Source organism: Mus caroli, unplaced genomic scaffold, assembly GCF_978045245.1.
Source record: "Mus caroli unplaced genomic scaffold, Mus_caroli_1 scaffold_1, whole genome shotgun sequence".
Taxonomy (NCBI): domain Eukaryota; kingdom Metazoa; phylum Chordata; class Mammalia; order Rodentia; family Muridae; genus Mus; species Mus caroli.
The window spans coordinates 81,438,826-81,454,283 of NW_028227256.1; the positions used below are offsets into that span (position 1 = coordinate 81,438,826).

The window sequence follows — 15,458 nt, forward strand, 5'->3', positions numbered from 1 at the left end:
CAGGCTGCACCATTTATAGACTATAGCTATGCTTGTCTACACGGCCTTGTGGAGGCAGGACTACATCATTTGTACACTTTAGCTGTGCCTGTACATAAAGTCTCACGGAAGCCCATGAATAGAATAAGGTTAATTCAAGTCCACAAAGTCAGAAGCCATTGCAGGCTCCTGCGGTCCTGAGTACAGTGAGTCTTGCTTATCAAATTCTGACTTCCTGGGCAGTACAGTAACAACATCAACGTGGTTGTAGAAGATTTGACACCTCGCAGATGATGCTCCCTGCTGCAGCGCTGTGAGTACATCATGACACACCGTGGGCCATAAGCACTTACTATCAGAAAGGGCATGTTAACCCACTTTGTGATAATAGCCACATCTAAAATTAGGAACACCAGCAACCATAGTAACAAAAGACATGCTGAAAGTTTATATATATATATATATATATATATATATATATATGTGTGTGTGTGTATATATATATATATATATATATATATATATATGGGGGTGAGGAACACATACATGCAATCCATTCTCCCATCATTATCAAAATCTCTTTTCCAACTTGTGATGTTTAAGCACATATGGTTACTCTCTCCAGGCCATTATCAAGTAAATGATTAAAGCAAAGTGCTAATATACGCTGCTATAAATACACTGCCACAGATCAAAGTTCATCTTCCCTTCAGCAATTATATATGTATTTTCTTACTGGATGAAGGTCTGGTGTGAACTAAGCCAAACTCGGAAGCTAGGAGCCTTTCCTGTGGCACTTGTTTATATCTGCCTAACCCAGAACTAGTGCTCGGTAAGGTGATTATTCATCATGGGCAGACAGAAGGATCAGTAGGTAAGAGCACTTACTGCCCAAGTATGGGAACCTAAGTTTGGATGCCCAGCAACCAGGTAAGAGCTAAGTAGTCTCACTTTCCCATAAGGCCAGTGCTACAAGAAGGGATAACATGTGGATCCCTGGAGCTTGCAGGCTGGCTAACTTGGCCAAAGAATTGGTGAGCTCCAGAACTTGACCTTGTCTCAAGAGGATGAGGTGGTGGGGTGATGGCAGAGTAGGACATCTGATAGCTCTCTGTGGCCTCCACATACACAACCACACACCTACACACAATACACACATACAACCACACCACACATACACACGGGAGAAGGAGGAAGAGAAGGAGGAGGAGGAGGAAGAAGGGGAAGAAGAAGAAGAAGAAGAAGAAGAAGAAGAAGAAGAAGAAGAAGAAGAAGAAGAAGAAGAAGAAGAAGAAGAAGAAGAAGAAGAAGAATTATAAAAATCACTGAGAGTGGAAATGACCTCAGAGGACATACAGCCCTGTGGACACTGCCCTGGAGTGCCACTGGGAAATAAACAGAAGTGGAGTTGTAGTGAGCCAGCATTGCCAGACCCTCTCCTGTCCTATGTGAAACAACTCTGTTGCATCTTTCCAGCAGTTATATAACTAACAGAATTAATTTATTCTTTATTTTCAAACACTTAAAATATTAGCATATTGTGCTGTGTTATTTAATAAGCAGAGTGTAGGTGTACTGCTATGTCACTTGTTAGATTAGGGACAGATGTTCTGAGGGCAGAGAGGGATGGAGCAGCATCTGAAATTACTTGATGCTCGCCCTCGAGCCTGATTTCCAGACATCTTTTAGCCTTACCAAATGGTCCCATGTGAAGTTCAAGAGTTGCAGTCCCCAAAATGATAATGGGACTTCAATGCAGGGTTTGGAGAAAAGTGAAACTGGGTACAGAGAGACTCTGAACTACCTTCAGGTTTTAAAGGACAGGGACAAAAAGTTGTCCTCAAGGCAATTTTATTCCACCTACATAGGAGAACAGCAAGACATTTCTTGAGGCTAAGGTCCTGCCAGCTATGAGTAGGCATATCCCTGGATTTCTTGTACCTCAACATTGATACAATCTGTATCTCATGAGGAGATTCATGGCTTTGACAAGAATTTCTCTGATTCTTGCCCATTCTTCATATTGACAACACTACCCATCAGGAAGGTACAGACTGCCAGAGTCCAGGAAATGGTCCAGGCAGCTATAGAGACGCTGTGTGAGTCCTGAAATAAAATATCCAATGGAAGCTAGTTTTATAAAGAAAGAGGGACCTAATTATCCCAGAATTCTAGAGGTTCAAATTCAAGATCAGGTAGCATTCTGTGAAGGAATCCTGCTGGTTGGTGCCTTAATGGTAGGAGTCATTGTGTCATAATGGAAGCCAGAAAACCATTCAGGATCCGAGCTGTCTCATAATGGGTTCTCGGGAGAGAAACTACCTTAGTCTTTTACAAAGGCAGCTCCCAAATGACTTAAAGACCTCATTCCAAGCCTCCCCTTCTTAAAGGTCCCATATCAATTCTTAGGGATCACGCCTTTGGCATATGAACCTCCCCAGATACACACTCAAACTGTGAGCTATCACTCAGGATTCTTAAATGTCATAAGCACTTGGTTGACAACCAATATCATATCTGAAGCATTTTGTGTTTTTAAAGAATGAGACAAGTGAATCCTCGACCTGCTAACGTTTATTCAATATTCTTTGAAATTAGCAAGAATCATAAGAAGCACATATCAATCAAATACAGCCACAAAAATTGTCTTGGGTATAAATAAATGTGCACTATAAGAAACACTACAGAAGGGACTGGCACCTCTTACATGTCACTACCTCTTAGCAAGAAACACCTGCAACGTAATTTAGTCCACTCACAATTAAAAAGAAAAATGCTTGACTTTTAAAGGAAAAACTGTAGGTTGAAACTAATCGCTATTTGCCTTCCTAGACTCTTTCCTTGTTTATGTTTACAAGGTCAAGTTCAAGGACTGATACAAAAAAAATGACTAAAACAAACTGGAAAGAACAACATTTCCTCAGAGTTCAACAGAACAGTGCAGAAAATAAGTTACTTACCCATGCACAGAATAAGGCAGAGGCTAATTTCATTCAGGTTAGGAATAATAAATTTAACTAGTTTTCTTTTTTCACAAAACAAACATCTCGGACGCCACGTCATATTAAGTAACGATTATACTGAATTATGCATCATACTCTATTTATTTTCCTAACTCTACTCAGAAAGCCGGCATCACACATCAAAAGAAACTCTTCCTACATAAGGTTTATTCTGTAACAACCACAGAAGTCCATCTGGGTTTTATGATGGGTCTACTGTCAAAAGAGCCCATCCTTGTTGAAGTATACAGTGTTGAGAGCTGAAAGTACATTAAAACATGGTCTACGGATTTCGCAAATTCTGGTTTTTTTAAAATACTGGTTTTTTAAACTAAAAGCTGCAGAAAATTAGTTCCTCGATAGTCTACTGAAAACTCTTGAGCAGCTAACATTTTACATCTCTTAAGCTTTTTAATTTTCTTAAAAATATTTAAACGATCTTAATATCTCATATGTTTTTGAAAAATAATCCAAAAAAAGATTACAAATCTTTTGTTTTAATCAGTGTGACCAAGGGTTTGTCATCGGGACTGTAATCCTCGTAGGCAATGGGAGTCACGTCGTACATGGCAGGCCGAGACTTCTTCCCAAACCTGAAATCACAGACACAGAGGACTCTGGTTACATGAGTATTGGACCCCAAGTTCTAGTCAAGGTAGGTGGAAAGAATAACTTCCATCAAGTAGCTGTTGCCTGTGCATGGGGATCCAAGCTTGACCCTCCAGCGCTTATATAAAACTGGGGCAGAGGTGCTGCTGTAACCCAGTGCTGGAGGCAAAGAGGGGAACCAGTGGATCCCAAGGCTCTTGGCAACCCAGCCCAGCAAATTGGTGAACTCTGGGTTTAATGAAGGACCCTGTCTCAAAAATTAGTAGGCAGAACAACCAAGAAAGTAACTGCACATGGACCTTTGACCTACACACACACATACACACACACATACACATACACACACACACATGCATAACTTATCTATATACAACACACACACAGATATATACTCGCACACCTTTATATAACATACATATGCATACACCCACATACCCAGATATAACACACACATTACATATTCACATGCACACAGAGACATGCAATAACCTACATACAATACACATACACATAAATTCACACATACATATGCATGCACTCACATATTTACATATAACATAGACACACATTCAAGCATATATATACTCGCATACCCATATACATACATTACATACATGTAAGAACAGCATTCAAGAGTTAAATGGAACTACAAAAATGCTCTCAAGTTTATACTTTAGCATGTACAAAAATTTGACACATCCTGATATTAGCACTGAAGGATGGGAAACATTAGTTCAGGAGGCAAACTGGATTAACGAGAAAGCATCCTGGTTAAATCTTAGCAGATCAGGCAGCAGGACAGCTCCACAGAAGACTTAAGAAAACATGTATTGATTTCTCCTTTTCATCAAGTCCCATAAATATCTAGAATGACAGTTGTGTTTTACATCCACTCTCATGACTAGCACACGCAATGGCAGGCGACAGTCCCCAGGTAGCACTCAGACAGCCTCTCCCCTGGTGCAAAGGCTCTGCCATCCTCTAAGATTCCAACACAAAAAAACTCAGCAGAAAGAAATAACCTAAAACACTGAGGTGTTTGTCCTACCCTTCAGGGATCACCACCAAGTCCTACCCTTCAGTTCTCTCGGCCCCCAGGAGCACTCTTTTTCTCTGAGTACCAAGCTATTGTCCCAACAGATCCATTTGTACCACAGTCTCCTTGGCAGCAGGACTGATGCCCAGAAGTCAGCGGAGTCAAAACACCAAGTGCAGGACTTTCTGCCAAGCCAGTATTAAGAGAGCAGTTATTAAAATATGGTGCATTCAACTTCTGGGTGGTCTCTTCCCACTTGAGACCTCAGTTTCCCCAAAGTCTCCAGAGTGGAATGCGATTTAAAGTCTTCCATGGAAACCTACCATTGTTTCTTCTCACATATGACTTTAAAAACAAAAACAAAACAAAAAAACAGAAAACAAACAAACAAACAAAAAAACTGACTTTACATCCAACAGGGCTCATTTAAAAGAGATTTAAAAAACAATTACCTTAAATTCTGCAAAGATTAAGATGGCCCCCCAAGGACTCAGAGGGGTTTATCTACCATGGCTCCCCTCCCTCTGTCCTCTTCTCTCTCTCTCTTTGCTCTCTCCCTTTGAGTGTCTTCTTTCTCACATACAAAGGTGAGAGGTAGGATCAGGTGGTGAATGAGAACAGAGAGCACTCTTCACGTGAGCTTTGATATGGGGGTGGGAATATGGTTGGAGACAGGGTCTTACTCTGGAGCCTAGGCTGGTCTGGAATTTACTATACAGTCTAGGCTGGCCTCAAACTCTTGGTAATTCTCCTGCATCGGTCTCTCAAGTCTAAGGATTCTAGGTGTGGGTGGCCACCATGCCTGAAATGATCTCTGATTTTTAAACTTTCATCATTTGCCTTCCAAATCACTTAAAATCTACTGGCCTTCAAGAGCACAAAGGTGTGACCATGCCAGAGGGGCACCATGCAAAACACAGGACCAGTGTTAAAGCATTCTGCCACCATCAACCCACAGTGACCACTGGGACATTAAAAAGATCCTAAGTGGAATCATTTCTAAACTGCCAGGCATTACTGTATACCCACAAACTGTGTTGGCACTGATGTGGGGTCAGACCTCAGCCTGTTTGTCTGGATGAAGCCCATTCAACCCTAGGATAGGAAAAGTGCCCACACTATAAAACTTGTTGAATTCTATACTTCTTCCCAAGTAAAAACATGAGAGGCCACGCTAAGGTAGAAAATGCTGACAAACTGTTTCTCATAAAATAGCTCAATACATTTGTGATAAGAGTAATGACCTGGAAGAAAAGCTAATAACAGCTTCTTCTGCCCTAGCCTGGAGGTCCTGGGATGCTTTCTTGTGGGAACTTTGATACTGGAATGAATTATATGCAGTAGCTGACTAAAGTAATCAACTGTTTATGCCCCCCCCCAAAAAAGGTAATATAAACAACCGAACAGGTTCAATACATCTTTATAACGCCATATGTTATTATATGGTTTCTGTTTGAAAATGAGTCTGCCTTCTTAAATATCTGGAAAATCAGCTGTCTCTGTTTCCCACCATGCATTAAGAAGCAGCAAGTCAAAGGACTATGAACTTGAGTCTCACCATTGAGCCCAAGATTGGTAAGGAGAGTTTGAGAAACAGTGTTGCAGATCCACTGAGCAGAACAGCCCAAGGCTAGACCACCTCACTTGCATATATACAGAGAGATTGAGTGAATGGGGCACCTTGCCTTGTGTTCAGACTCAGGTGCTTGGCTGTGTGGCACAATACCAATGAAGGCATCTGCATGGGTAGAAAGTGTAATGCGGGTGATAAAAGCTGGTTGAAGTGAGACTAATACACCTAAGACAAGAAGAGGGGACCAGCAGACTAGGAGCTGCTGTCCCTGTGTGTCAGTGCCCTAGTTAGTGTGAACTGTTTCATTCACTGAGCTATAAAGTGGCCAATCCAAAGTGCAATAGCAAAAACCGTTTGTGTGATATAGTCGCTGAGATTTTTAAGTACCTGTACATTGACAAGGCTTTCTTTGACTCTCCTACACCTCTCAAGGTGGCAGATAAATACTCTTTAACAGCTAAAATGAAATGCTAACTGCCTTTCATATCTCCTTTGTTTTTCAAAACCAGGCCAGGTATTGTTCCCTAAACACTGGCCACTCCAGATGCACCTGAGAGATACCCTACCTTTTTGCTTCTCTGTACTACATTGTCATCTACAAGGTTCACACTTTAGAACCACACAATTTACCAAAACAAACCAACAAAAAGGCATGTCTCTATACTGTCTTAATTAAGTTTACAATTTTGCATTGGACTACATTTATAGCTATCCTGAGCCACATGTGGCCAATAAGCTATGGTTGGGCCATCCTAATTGGTCCCAGTAAAAAGAGTATCAACATCACACCAGCATCTTAAACATCATACTTGGTACCAAATCCTGTGTACCTAACTTGTTCTCTGAAGGAACAAAAGATGCTACAGCCAGTCATAAATAAGGCAAAAAAGGAGCACATTCTTCCAACTCAAAGTCCCCTGAAAGCTATAAAAACAAGAGCATAAAGAATAGCGGGTGGATCTGATCATATGCAAGGCCTGGATCTGAAGGTTTGAGTTATTTGAAGACAAGAGAATGTGTTTGTCTATTCTCCTTTTCCTGTCTTCTGTGGTGAAACACTTGTAGGTATAGGTAGAACTAGGCACCATGAGCCACCAATACATGACCTCACTGTCAAGATGTGGAGAACCAAGGATCTGCTCCTGCTGCTGATGACAATGAGTGACAATTCTACCTGGGTATCAGCATAGCAGCTGGGAGGTAGGTGACTCTAGGGACAAAGGGGAGGGGATGCTTCTCAATCCGGCTGATGGCTGACATCAGGGGCACCAGATGTTTCCCAGGTCCCTCATGGTCATCTGGGTGACCCAGTTGGAATGTATCCTGCGTGGCCACTTGGCTGTGGTCATTCCAACTCAGTATCATTTGCAGGCTAGCATCCAGGAAACAGACTGTGAAATGGGCATTTGCTACGGGCCATGTTCGGAAACTAGAGAGAAGGGGAACATCAAAAGGACTAAGTTTTGCCAAGCTCTTCCTAGAGTTTCCAGGAATCAAGAGCAAAGAAGGCCAACTTGCCAGAGGTCTGGCTGCAGCGTCTTCATAGCAAACTGCAGATCAGGTTGTAGCTGTGGAACCCTTTGGGCAAGAAGTTACCCTGAGTTCCCAATTCTTGGGAAGGAGCTGCTTTCCTGTGGAATGTTTCCTCTGTACTTCCTGAAGGACACTGGAATTAACTGGCTAGGACTATCCACTGTGCATTTCCATAAAGACTGGCTCAAAAGAAGAACCATGTAAGACATCTTGCCAGAGGGCTTTATAAGCATCACACCATAAAGTATCCCTCTCAAATGATCTGGCCCTAAAATACCATATTCTTCTCCTTGGGAGAATCACAAAGGATCTTAGACACGGGTTCCTCTGAGATAGTATCTCATTTCTGGGTCTTCCAAACAACTAAGTATAAAGCTATGGCTATCAGCTAAGCTTTTCTTGGAGCACAAGAAAGCGATGAAACTTCATTACCAAGGAAACCTATTAGTTCTCTACCCTTTTTGCAACCTCTGACTCCAACCCTGGGATTTAGTATATTGGACTAGTCCTGTTGTCTGGGACCATGTACTGAGCTAATAGTACTCAGGGACTCAGACAAGACAAAGCATCCTATACCAACACAAACTGAGATCACACATTCATGTCAGACCTCAGATTTTGGTGACATTCTCTATGTGGCAGGACTTGCTAGGGAGACAGAAGTGAAAGGAAGAACGTTAATAAACACTCAGGGTGGGGTTTGTTGTGGATTCATCCTTAGCTTCCTGGAATCTGGGTTACCCAAACTGATCCCCTCCCCCCACCGCCCACTGAGAAAAAGCATCCAGGTGAGCAACCATGTAGATGGGTCCTGAGTCCACTAGTTCGCCCGCTTCGAAGCCACAAGCACCCACACAGTGTAGCTCCTAGTGAGGCATTGAGACAGATGCTCCGAGTCATCCAATCCAAATTCACATCTCTGGCTTCTCTCCCTAGACCCAGACTCTATTCCTGTGTCTGCTGCAACGAAGTCAATGTAAGATGGGAAACTTGGATTGAGGAATTTCCTTTGGGGAAGGAAGACTCTGAACCTCTTCTGCTGCTACGCTATGGATTCGGGACCTGCTTTTATCTTTACTGATAGATCATCCTAACAAAGATCATATTAGAACAGTTTCCACGGGCCCCACTCTCAATACCAACCTCGGGGAGCTCCATGGTTAAGAATCTTTGCTGCTCTTGCACAACTGGAGTCTGGCTCCAGGAAGCTCAAAACTACCTATAACACCAGTTTCAGGGAATACACCGCCACCCTCTTCTGTGCCTCTTCCCAGAAGTACACACACACACATGAATAAAGTCTAAAATGATTCTTTTTAAAAGCTAAACTCAGTACACTGGCTTTCTGAATTGTATGTTTCAGATTATTCTATCAATTCATAAAAGATAAATTTTGCTACTAACTTTATGATAAAATTCGTCACAAAAATAGGTGAGCTGTTAGCTGGCTTTTTCAACATGACAGAAACAGCTGGTGTAAGTAAATAGCAATTTTAATAATTGCCATGTTCCTTGAGTAGAGGGTGTGGAGGGAACTTTGTTTATAGAAAGCTGAGTGATCCAAATTGAATATAGTCAGGGAATGCTGTAATGAGACATCCAATCACAGGGTGCTCTATCACATCAGCTCCTGACTTTCCCCTAGGAAAGGACAGTGCATTCTAAAACACAAACTCTAAGCATCAGGTGGCAGCTTTTCACCATGACTTATAGTCCCTGAAATCCAAGAGACTGCTTTAGGTTCATACTGACTGTTTTGAAAGCAAGAAGAGAAATGTCAGGCTGAAGAAGGGATGTCTCTGTTAGTAAACCACTTGCCTTGCCAACACAGAACTTAAGTTCAATCTCAGAACCCACCTAAAAATGTTATACATGGTGGCACGGGCCTGTAGTTCAGTACTGAAGAAGCAGAGACAGGAAGATGCCTAGGGCATGCTAGCTGGCCAATCTAGCCTAATTGCTGAGTTCCAGGCCTCTCATTTGAGAGACCCTGTCTGACTCTAAGGAACTAAACAGGATGACACTTGAGGATGACACAGGTTGTTGTCTGACCTCTACACAAACACACAAACACAAACACACACACACACTAGTGTCACACACACATCCATACATACACATGCACATGCAGATATACACACATTTAAAAAATGTTCAGTACACTGCGATGAAGAATCCTATGTACAAAGTTGCAGATCAACACAAATTAAATAAATGAACATATTCAATGTAAACAAAACTAGCCATGGGTTTAAAGGGCTGCTCCTGAAGTGGGCTAGTACTCTGTCTTCAGTGCCTAGCTCAGCAGGTGGTTTATTTGTTTGAGACCCACCCCCTTGTGGCTGTGAAGTCCTGGTGATAGCATCACCCTGGCCCTGGAGCCCAGGAGCCCAGGTGTGATGTCTCCCTCACTGCAGATCCTCAGAGCTTACCTGGCATGCCGGATGGATGCGATGGCATTGCTGAACTCACTGTCAATGCTGCGGCAGTTGTAGAACTCCTCATAGGCTGGCCGGGAGGAGCCCTGGTACTCGATGCGGCTGATGCGGCAGATGCCCACAATCAGGATGATGAGCATGAGGATGAAGGCGACGCAGAGGGCTCCGATGATGATGTAGAGGGAGTGCCGCGGCATGTTGGTGAGGCTCTCGGCCATGTGCCCAGACTTCCACTGCAGGTCTGAAGGCAGAGAAGAAATTGTAGTGGTTAGCATGCCGCGTCGCTAACTTCACCTAAGGGTCATCTAAACTGGGAAGGATTATTTTCTGTGACTAATCCAAGCCAAGGTTTAATATCTTCAACATTAAGGGTCGCTGACAAATACCAAAGAAAATATAAACTTGTCTCTGTTTTTGTTTGGATCTGAAATGTTACCAAAGGACCATGAGGTTTGTTCCCAGTTGATGGTGATGTATGGGAAGGATGTCGGACCTTTAAGAGATGGAGCCTAACTAGAAAAATCTAGAACCACTGGGGGAATGGGGTGGGCTTGGGGGTGTTATTCCCAGCCCCACTTACTGTTCACACCCTGCTTCCTGACTGCATGTGCTTTCCCTACCAAGATAGATGGTCTCCCCTCAAACAGAGAGCCAAATTAACCCCCTCATTTCTGAAGTGGCTTCCCTTCAGGCACTGTGTCACACCAAGGAAAGTAACTCCACAGTCATTCTCAAAATACAGTTCTTCTACCTGTTGCAAATATTACTGTAAATGACAGAAATAGAGGCTGGAAAAAGGTACTTGACCCTTCTTGTGGACTTACTGGTAGACCATCACCCCAGATATGGTGACTTTAGACTCCCTGCTGAGGAACCAGCCCTGTAAATGTGCAAAGCTCTATGTTCACGATGCTAGTATCACACACTTACAAACAGTTCAGAAAAAGAGCTCCAGCCTTGTGCACCTACCTCTCAGAGCTAGTGATTACTAATGGCTTAGCACACTGCTTCAGATTTCTTTTACATGTTTAAAAAAGAAATAACATGTTAAAGATAAAGATAAAGTTCCCCCATTCTCATGTCCTCTCCTCGGCCCACCAACACCAAAATAATTTACAGGCATCAAAAGGAAGAAGACAATCTAAACATCCAAGCAAGACAGAAAGACAGATATTCGTTAAATAGTACAAACAAATAAAAGAATGCAGTCAAAGGGACCTATTCATGTGGTATATAATCCAGCAATCACAGCGAGTTTAAAATAGTTACTTGGACATTAAAAAAACAAAGCAAAACAAAACAAAAACCTCAGAGTAGGGTCATAAAACTAGCCAGCTCACACTGCTTCCCTAGTTGGGCTAAGATCTTTTTTTTTAATTTTTAATATTTTTTATTACGTATTTTCCTCAATTACATTTCCAATGCTATCCCAAAAGTCCCCCATACCCCCCCCCACTTCCCTACCCACCCATTCCCATTCTTTTGGCCCTGGCATTCCCCTGTATTGGGGCATATAAAGTTTGCAAGTCCAATGGGCCTCTCTTTCCAGTGATGGCCAACTAGGCCATCTTTCGATACATATGCAGCTAGAGACAAGAGCTCTGGGGTACTGGTTAGTTCATCATGTTGTTCCACCTATAGGGTTGCAGATCCCTTTAACTCCTTGGGTACTTTCTCTAGCTTCTCCATTGGGAGCCCTGTGATCCATCCGATAGCTGACTGTGAGCATCCACTTCTGTGTTTGCTAGGCCGCGGCATAGTCTCACAAGAGACAGCTATATCTGGGTCCTTTCAGCAAAATCTTGCTAGTGTATGCAATGGTGTCAGCGTTTGGAAGCTGATTATGGGATGGATCCCTGGATATGGCAGTCTCTAGATGGTCCATCCTTTCATCACAGCTCCAAACTTTGTCTATGTAACTCCTTCCCTGGGTGTTTTGTTCCCAATTCTAAGAAGGGGCATAGTGTCCACACTTTGGTCTTCATTCTTCTTGAGTTTCATGCGTTTAGCAAATTGTATCTTATATCTTGGGTATCCTAAGTTTTGGGCTAATATCCACTTATCAGTGGATACATATTGTGTGAGTTCCTTTGTGATTGTGTTACCTCACTCAAGATGATGCCCTCCAGGTCCATCCATTTGGCTAGGAATTTCATAAATTCATTCTTTTTAATAGCTGAGTAGTACTCCATTGTGTAAATGTACCACATTTTCTGCATCCATTCCTCTGTTGAGGGGCATCTGGGTTCTTTCCAGCTTCTGGCTATTATAAATAAGGCTGCTATGAACATAGTGGAGCATGTGTCCTTCTTACCGGTTGGGACATCTTCTGGATATATGCCCAGGAGAGGTATTGCTGGATCCTCCGGTAGTACTATGTCCAATTTTCTGAGGAACCGCCAGACTGATTTCCAGAGTGGTTGTACAAGCTTGCAATACCACCAACAATGGAGGAGTGTTCCTCTTTTTTCACATCCTCACCAGCATCTGCTGTCACCTGAATTTTTGATCTTAGTAGTTGGGCTAAGATCTTTAGGAACAACTCATTTAGCCATAACTACCAGAACGTGTATAATTCCTAGCCCTTTAGCCCCTCAAGAGAGGCAGCCTAGGCAACTGATATCCCTTTAGTGGAGGCAAAACAGGAGCTGAGGTCTGTGTCCACAGCATGCCCCTATAATGGTAGCCTCTAGAAGGCAGGATTATAAGTGATCCCAGTGTCTTCTGTATACTTTTCAACCATTTTAATAACAATGACCTATTCTTTCTGCCTTCAAGAAATAAACAATACATTATTGGTATAAACGCCCAGATGAGAACCTCCACACAGCAGTCGAAAGAGCATGTGGACCATCGGATCACACCAGTTCACTTTAACCCCAACTCCATCTCCTGAGCCTCTGTTCTCCATTGCTGCAGGGAAGCACCAATGAGTACCCTGCTTGTCTGTTTTGAGCATAAGCTGGAAAACTGAAAAGGTAAAATGAGAAAAGGCACTTGCTGGGGGTCCTTCAGGAAGAAAAGCTGAGATGCTTGGAGAAGGAAGTGGGTGGGGCAAGCTCACTGTCCTGTGAGGCAGATGCTCTGGGCAGAGATGATAGAGCATTGGCTGCCCTTGACCTTCCACCAGCCTCTATTAACAGGGACAAAAATGGAAAGACTAGATATCACCTCTGGGGTTGGCATTGGCTGGTAATGTCAGACAAAGGTCAGTGGACCTGCATACAAATGGAAATGTCCAGCTAACACAAACAGGATGTGGAAAAAAACTGCACATCAAAAGGAGCTGGACTTTCTCTATTGTAGTCATAACACATGGCTACCACCATTACCCTGTGGGGTCATCACTTTCCTGGTGTCTAGATCTGGGAATCAGAGAACAGTGGGAACTAAAACACACCTCCAGACACCTCTCAGCATCCTGGTTATGTGAAAGCACCATCACACACTCAGCTACACCCTCAGTGATCATGGACTCAGAATTGACTATTCTTGACCCTGAAAAGGATACCCTGGGGGAGAGGACAAGTGGTGAGGCAGACAAGGGGCCAGCCTGCAGAAACATTCCCTAGCGGCCTAACAGAGAAGTAGGCCCTGTTTCTGGTCTGAACACTTCTAGAATGCCTGAAGATATGGGGTAAATAAAGAATGTGCAGCCAGATCACTGGATTCCCTAAATATCTCATAGAGACCTGTGACAGCTGGTTTGACATTCTCATCCAAGACTGCCTGCCTAGCTGCTAAGGTAGCAGAGGGAATTTAGAAAGCTTCCTGATCCTTATTGTGCTCACTCCTCAGCCAAGCTGACCCAGAGACAAGGGGAGCAACATAACACACTGCTGCAAAGCAATCGTCACCACAGATGGCAAAAGGTGTTTTGTGAAACCAGAACTGAGGTTTTGTCCCCAAGTCAGGAGCCCTTTTTTTTTTCTTTTTTGGCAGGAGCTACTGCCTCCTTGGAGAGACTACTCTGTTTTCTGGCAGGAAAAGTAAGTGTGGTTCACTTGGTTTCCAAGTATTATAGCATTCATTCGCTTCAAACTTCAGCAGCAGGCAGGAGTCCAAGGCTCAACAGAACGTGTTTTATCATCCATTTAGCATCAACACGAGGGTGGCCAGGGTGGTTTTCACTCCAACTCATCACAGAGTGCTCAGACCTGATGGACAGAAACGTGTGTGTGTGTGTGTATGTGTGTGTGTGTGTGTCCATAAGTACAAGTGCATACACACACACAGACACACACACACAGACACATACGTCACAGCACATGTATAGAGATCAAAGGACAATTTCCAGCATGGTGTCAGTTTTCTCCTTCAACCATGTGCATCCTGGAGATGACACTCATCCTTGGTAGCAGGTAACTTTATCCACAGAGCCATCTCCATAATCCTCACAGGAGTTCTTGATGGGCTTCTGAGTTTTACTCATGTTCTGTATACTTAAAACATGTACATCATCTTGATTGTGTATACACACATGAGAACTACTGTGAGAAGAGCACTGTACCTCAATATATGGTCACACGGTGCTGTTCCATGTAGGATGAGTTGCCCACAGTTTGCACGTCCCTCCATTTGCACCAGTATTTCCATTCCAAGGTATTTAGACATTTAAGGAGAAATCTATCACAATTTCTTACCAAACAACAACAACAAACAAACAAACCTGTTTTGTTTCATCCCATGCCCTCATGAAGCTAAATTCATCCTTCCTGGCTTCTGAAATGTTCCTGACAGAAGTGAAGGTGGCTGCTTTGCAAGCTAATTGGTTTAGTAGTCAGCCTGGATCTGTGTAATCTAACACTCTTAACACTCTCTGAAAGGCAGTCAGTGTACCCTCTCTTGCCAGGTGGCTGCAAATGCCATCCTCCATCCAGGCTCCATCAGCGTAAGACAACGATTTTCCACATCCCCAGAGTCCCGTTGCATGAATCATTTACTGGGTTGGCTACAGCCCAGCTTGGAGAAGAAATCTTAAACCTGAGCACACTGAATGGGATTATCTCATGGGCCCCAGCAGGTGTGCGACCAGGAATGCCAGCTCAAGAGCTGTTTGGGGGAAAATTTCATAAATGTCCCACTTGTAAGTCTCAAGGAACATTTGCATTTCTGTTTAAATTTTTCTGAAGTTCTGTGCTTTCTGAAGGGCTTTTACATTGAACATGTTGGGACTGCTGGGAGCGAGGCAGAGAAGCTGTTCACGGTGAAACAGGCAAGCTGGTAACAAAACCAAATCTATCCAAATTAGACTTCAACTGATTTGCATAATTTATTCTAAAGTAAAT

The 15,458-nt window shown here is 43.1% G+C and overlaps 1 protein-coding gene across 1 annotated transcript in view; it reads right to left on the reverse strand.

The window, feature by feature from the left end:
- Positions 1-2,535: 2,535 nt before the first annotated feature.
- The window catches only part of Dner (delta/notch like EGF repeat containing), a 308,211-nt gene continuing 295,288 nt past the window's right edge, over positions 2,536-15,458 (reverse strand). The window contains exons 12-13 of the mRNA XM_021173483.3: positions 10,165-10,411; positions 2,536-3,574 (exon numbers count right to left, since the gene is read on the reverse strand). Coding sequence (XP_021029142.1) covers positions 3,463-3,574; positions 10,165-10,411 — 359 coding nt within the window. The 3' untranslated portion in view covers positions 2,536-3,462. The remainder of the gene's footprint in view (positions 3,575-10,164; positions 10,412-15,458) is intronic.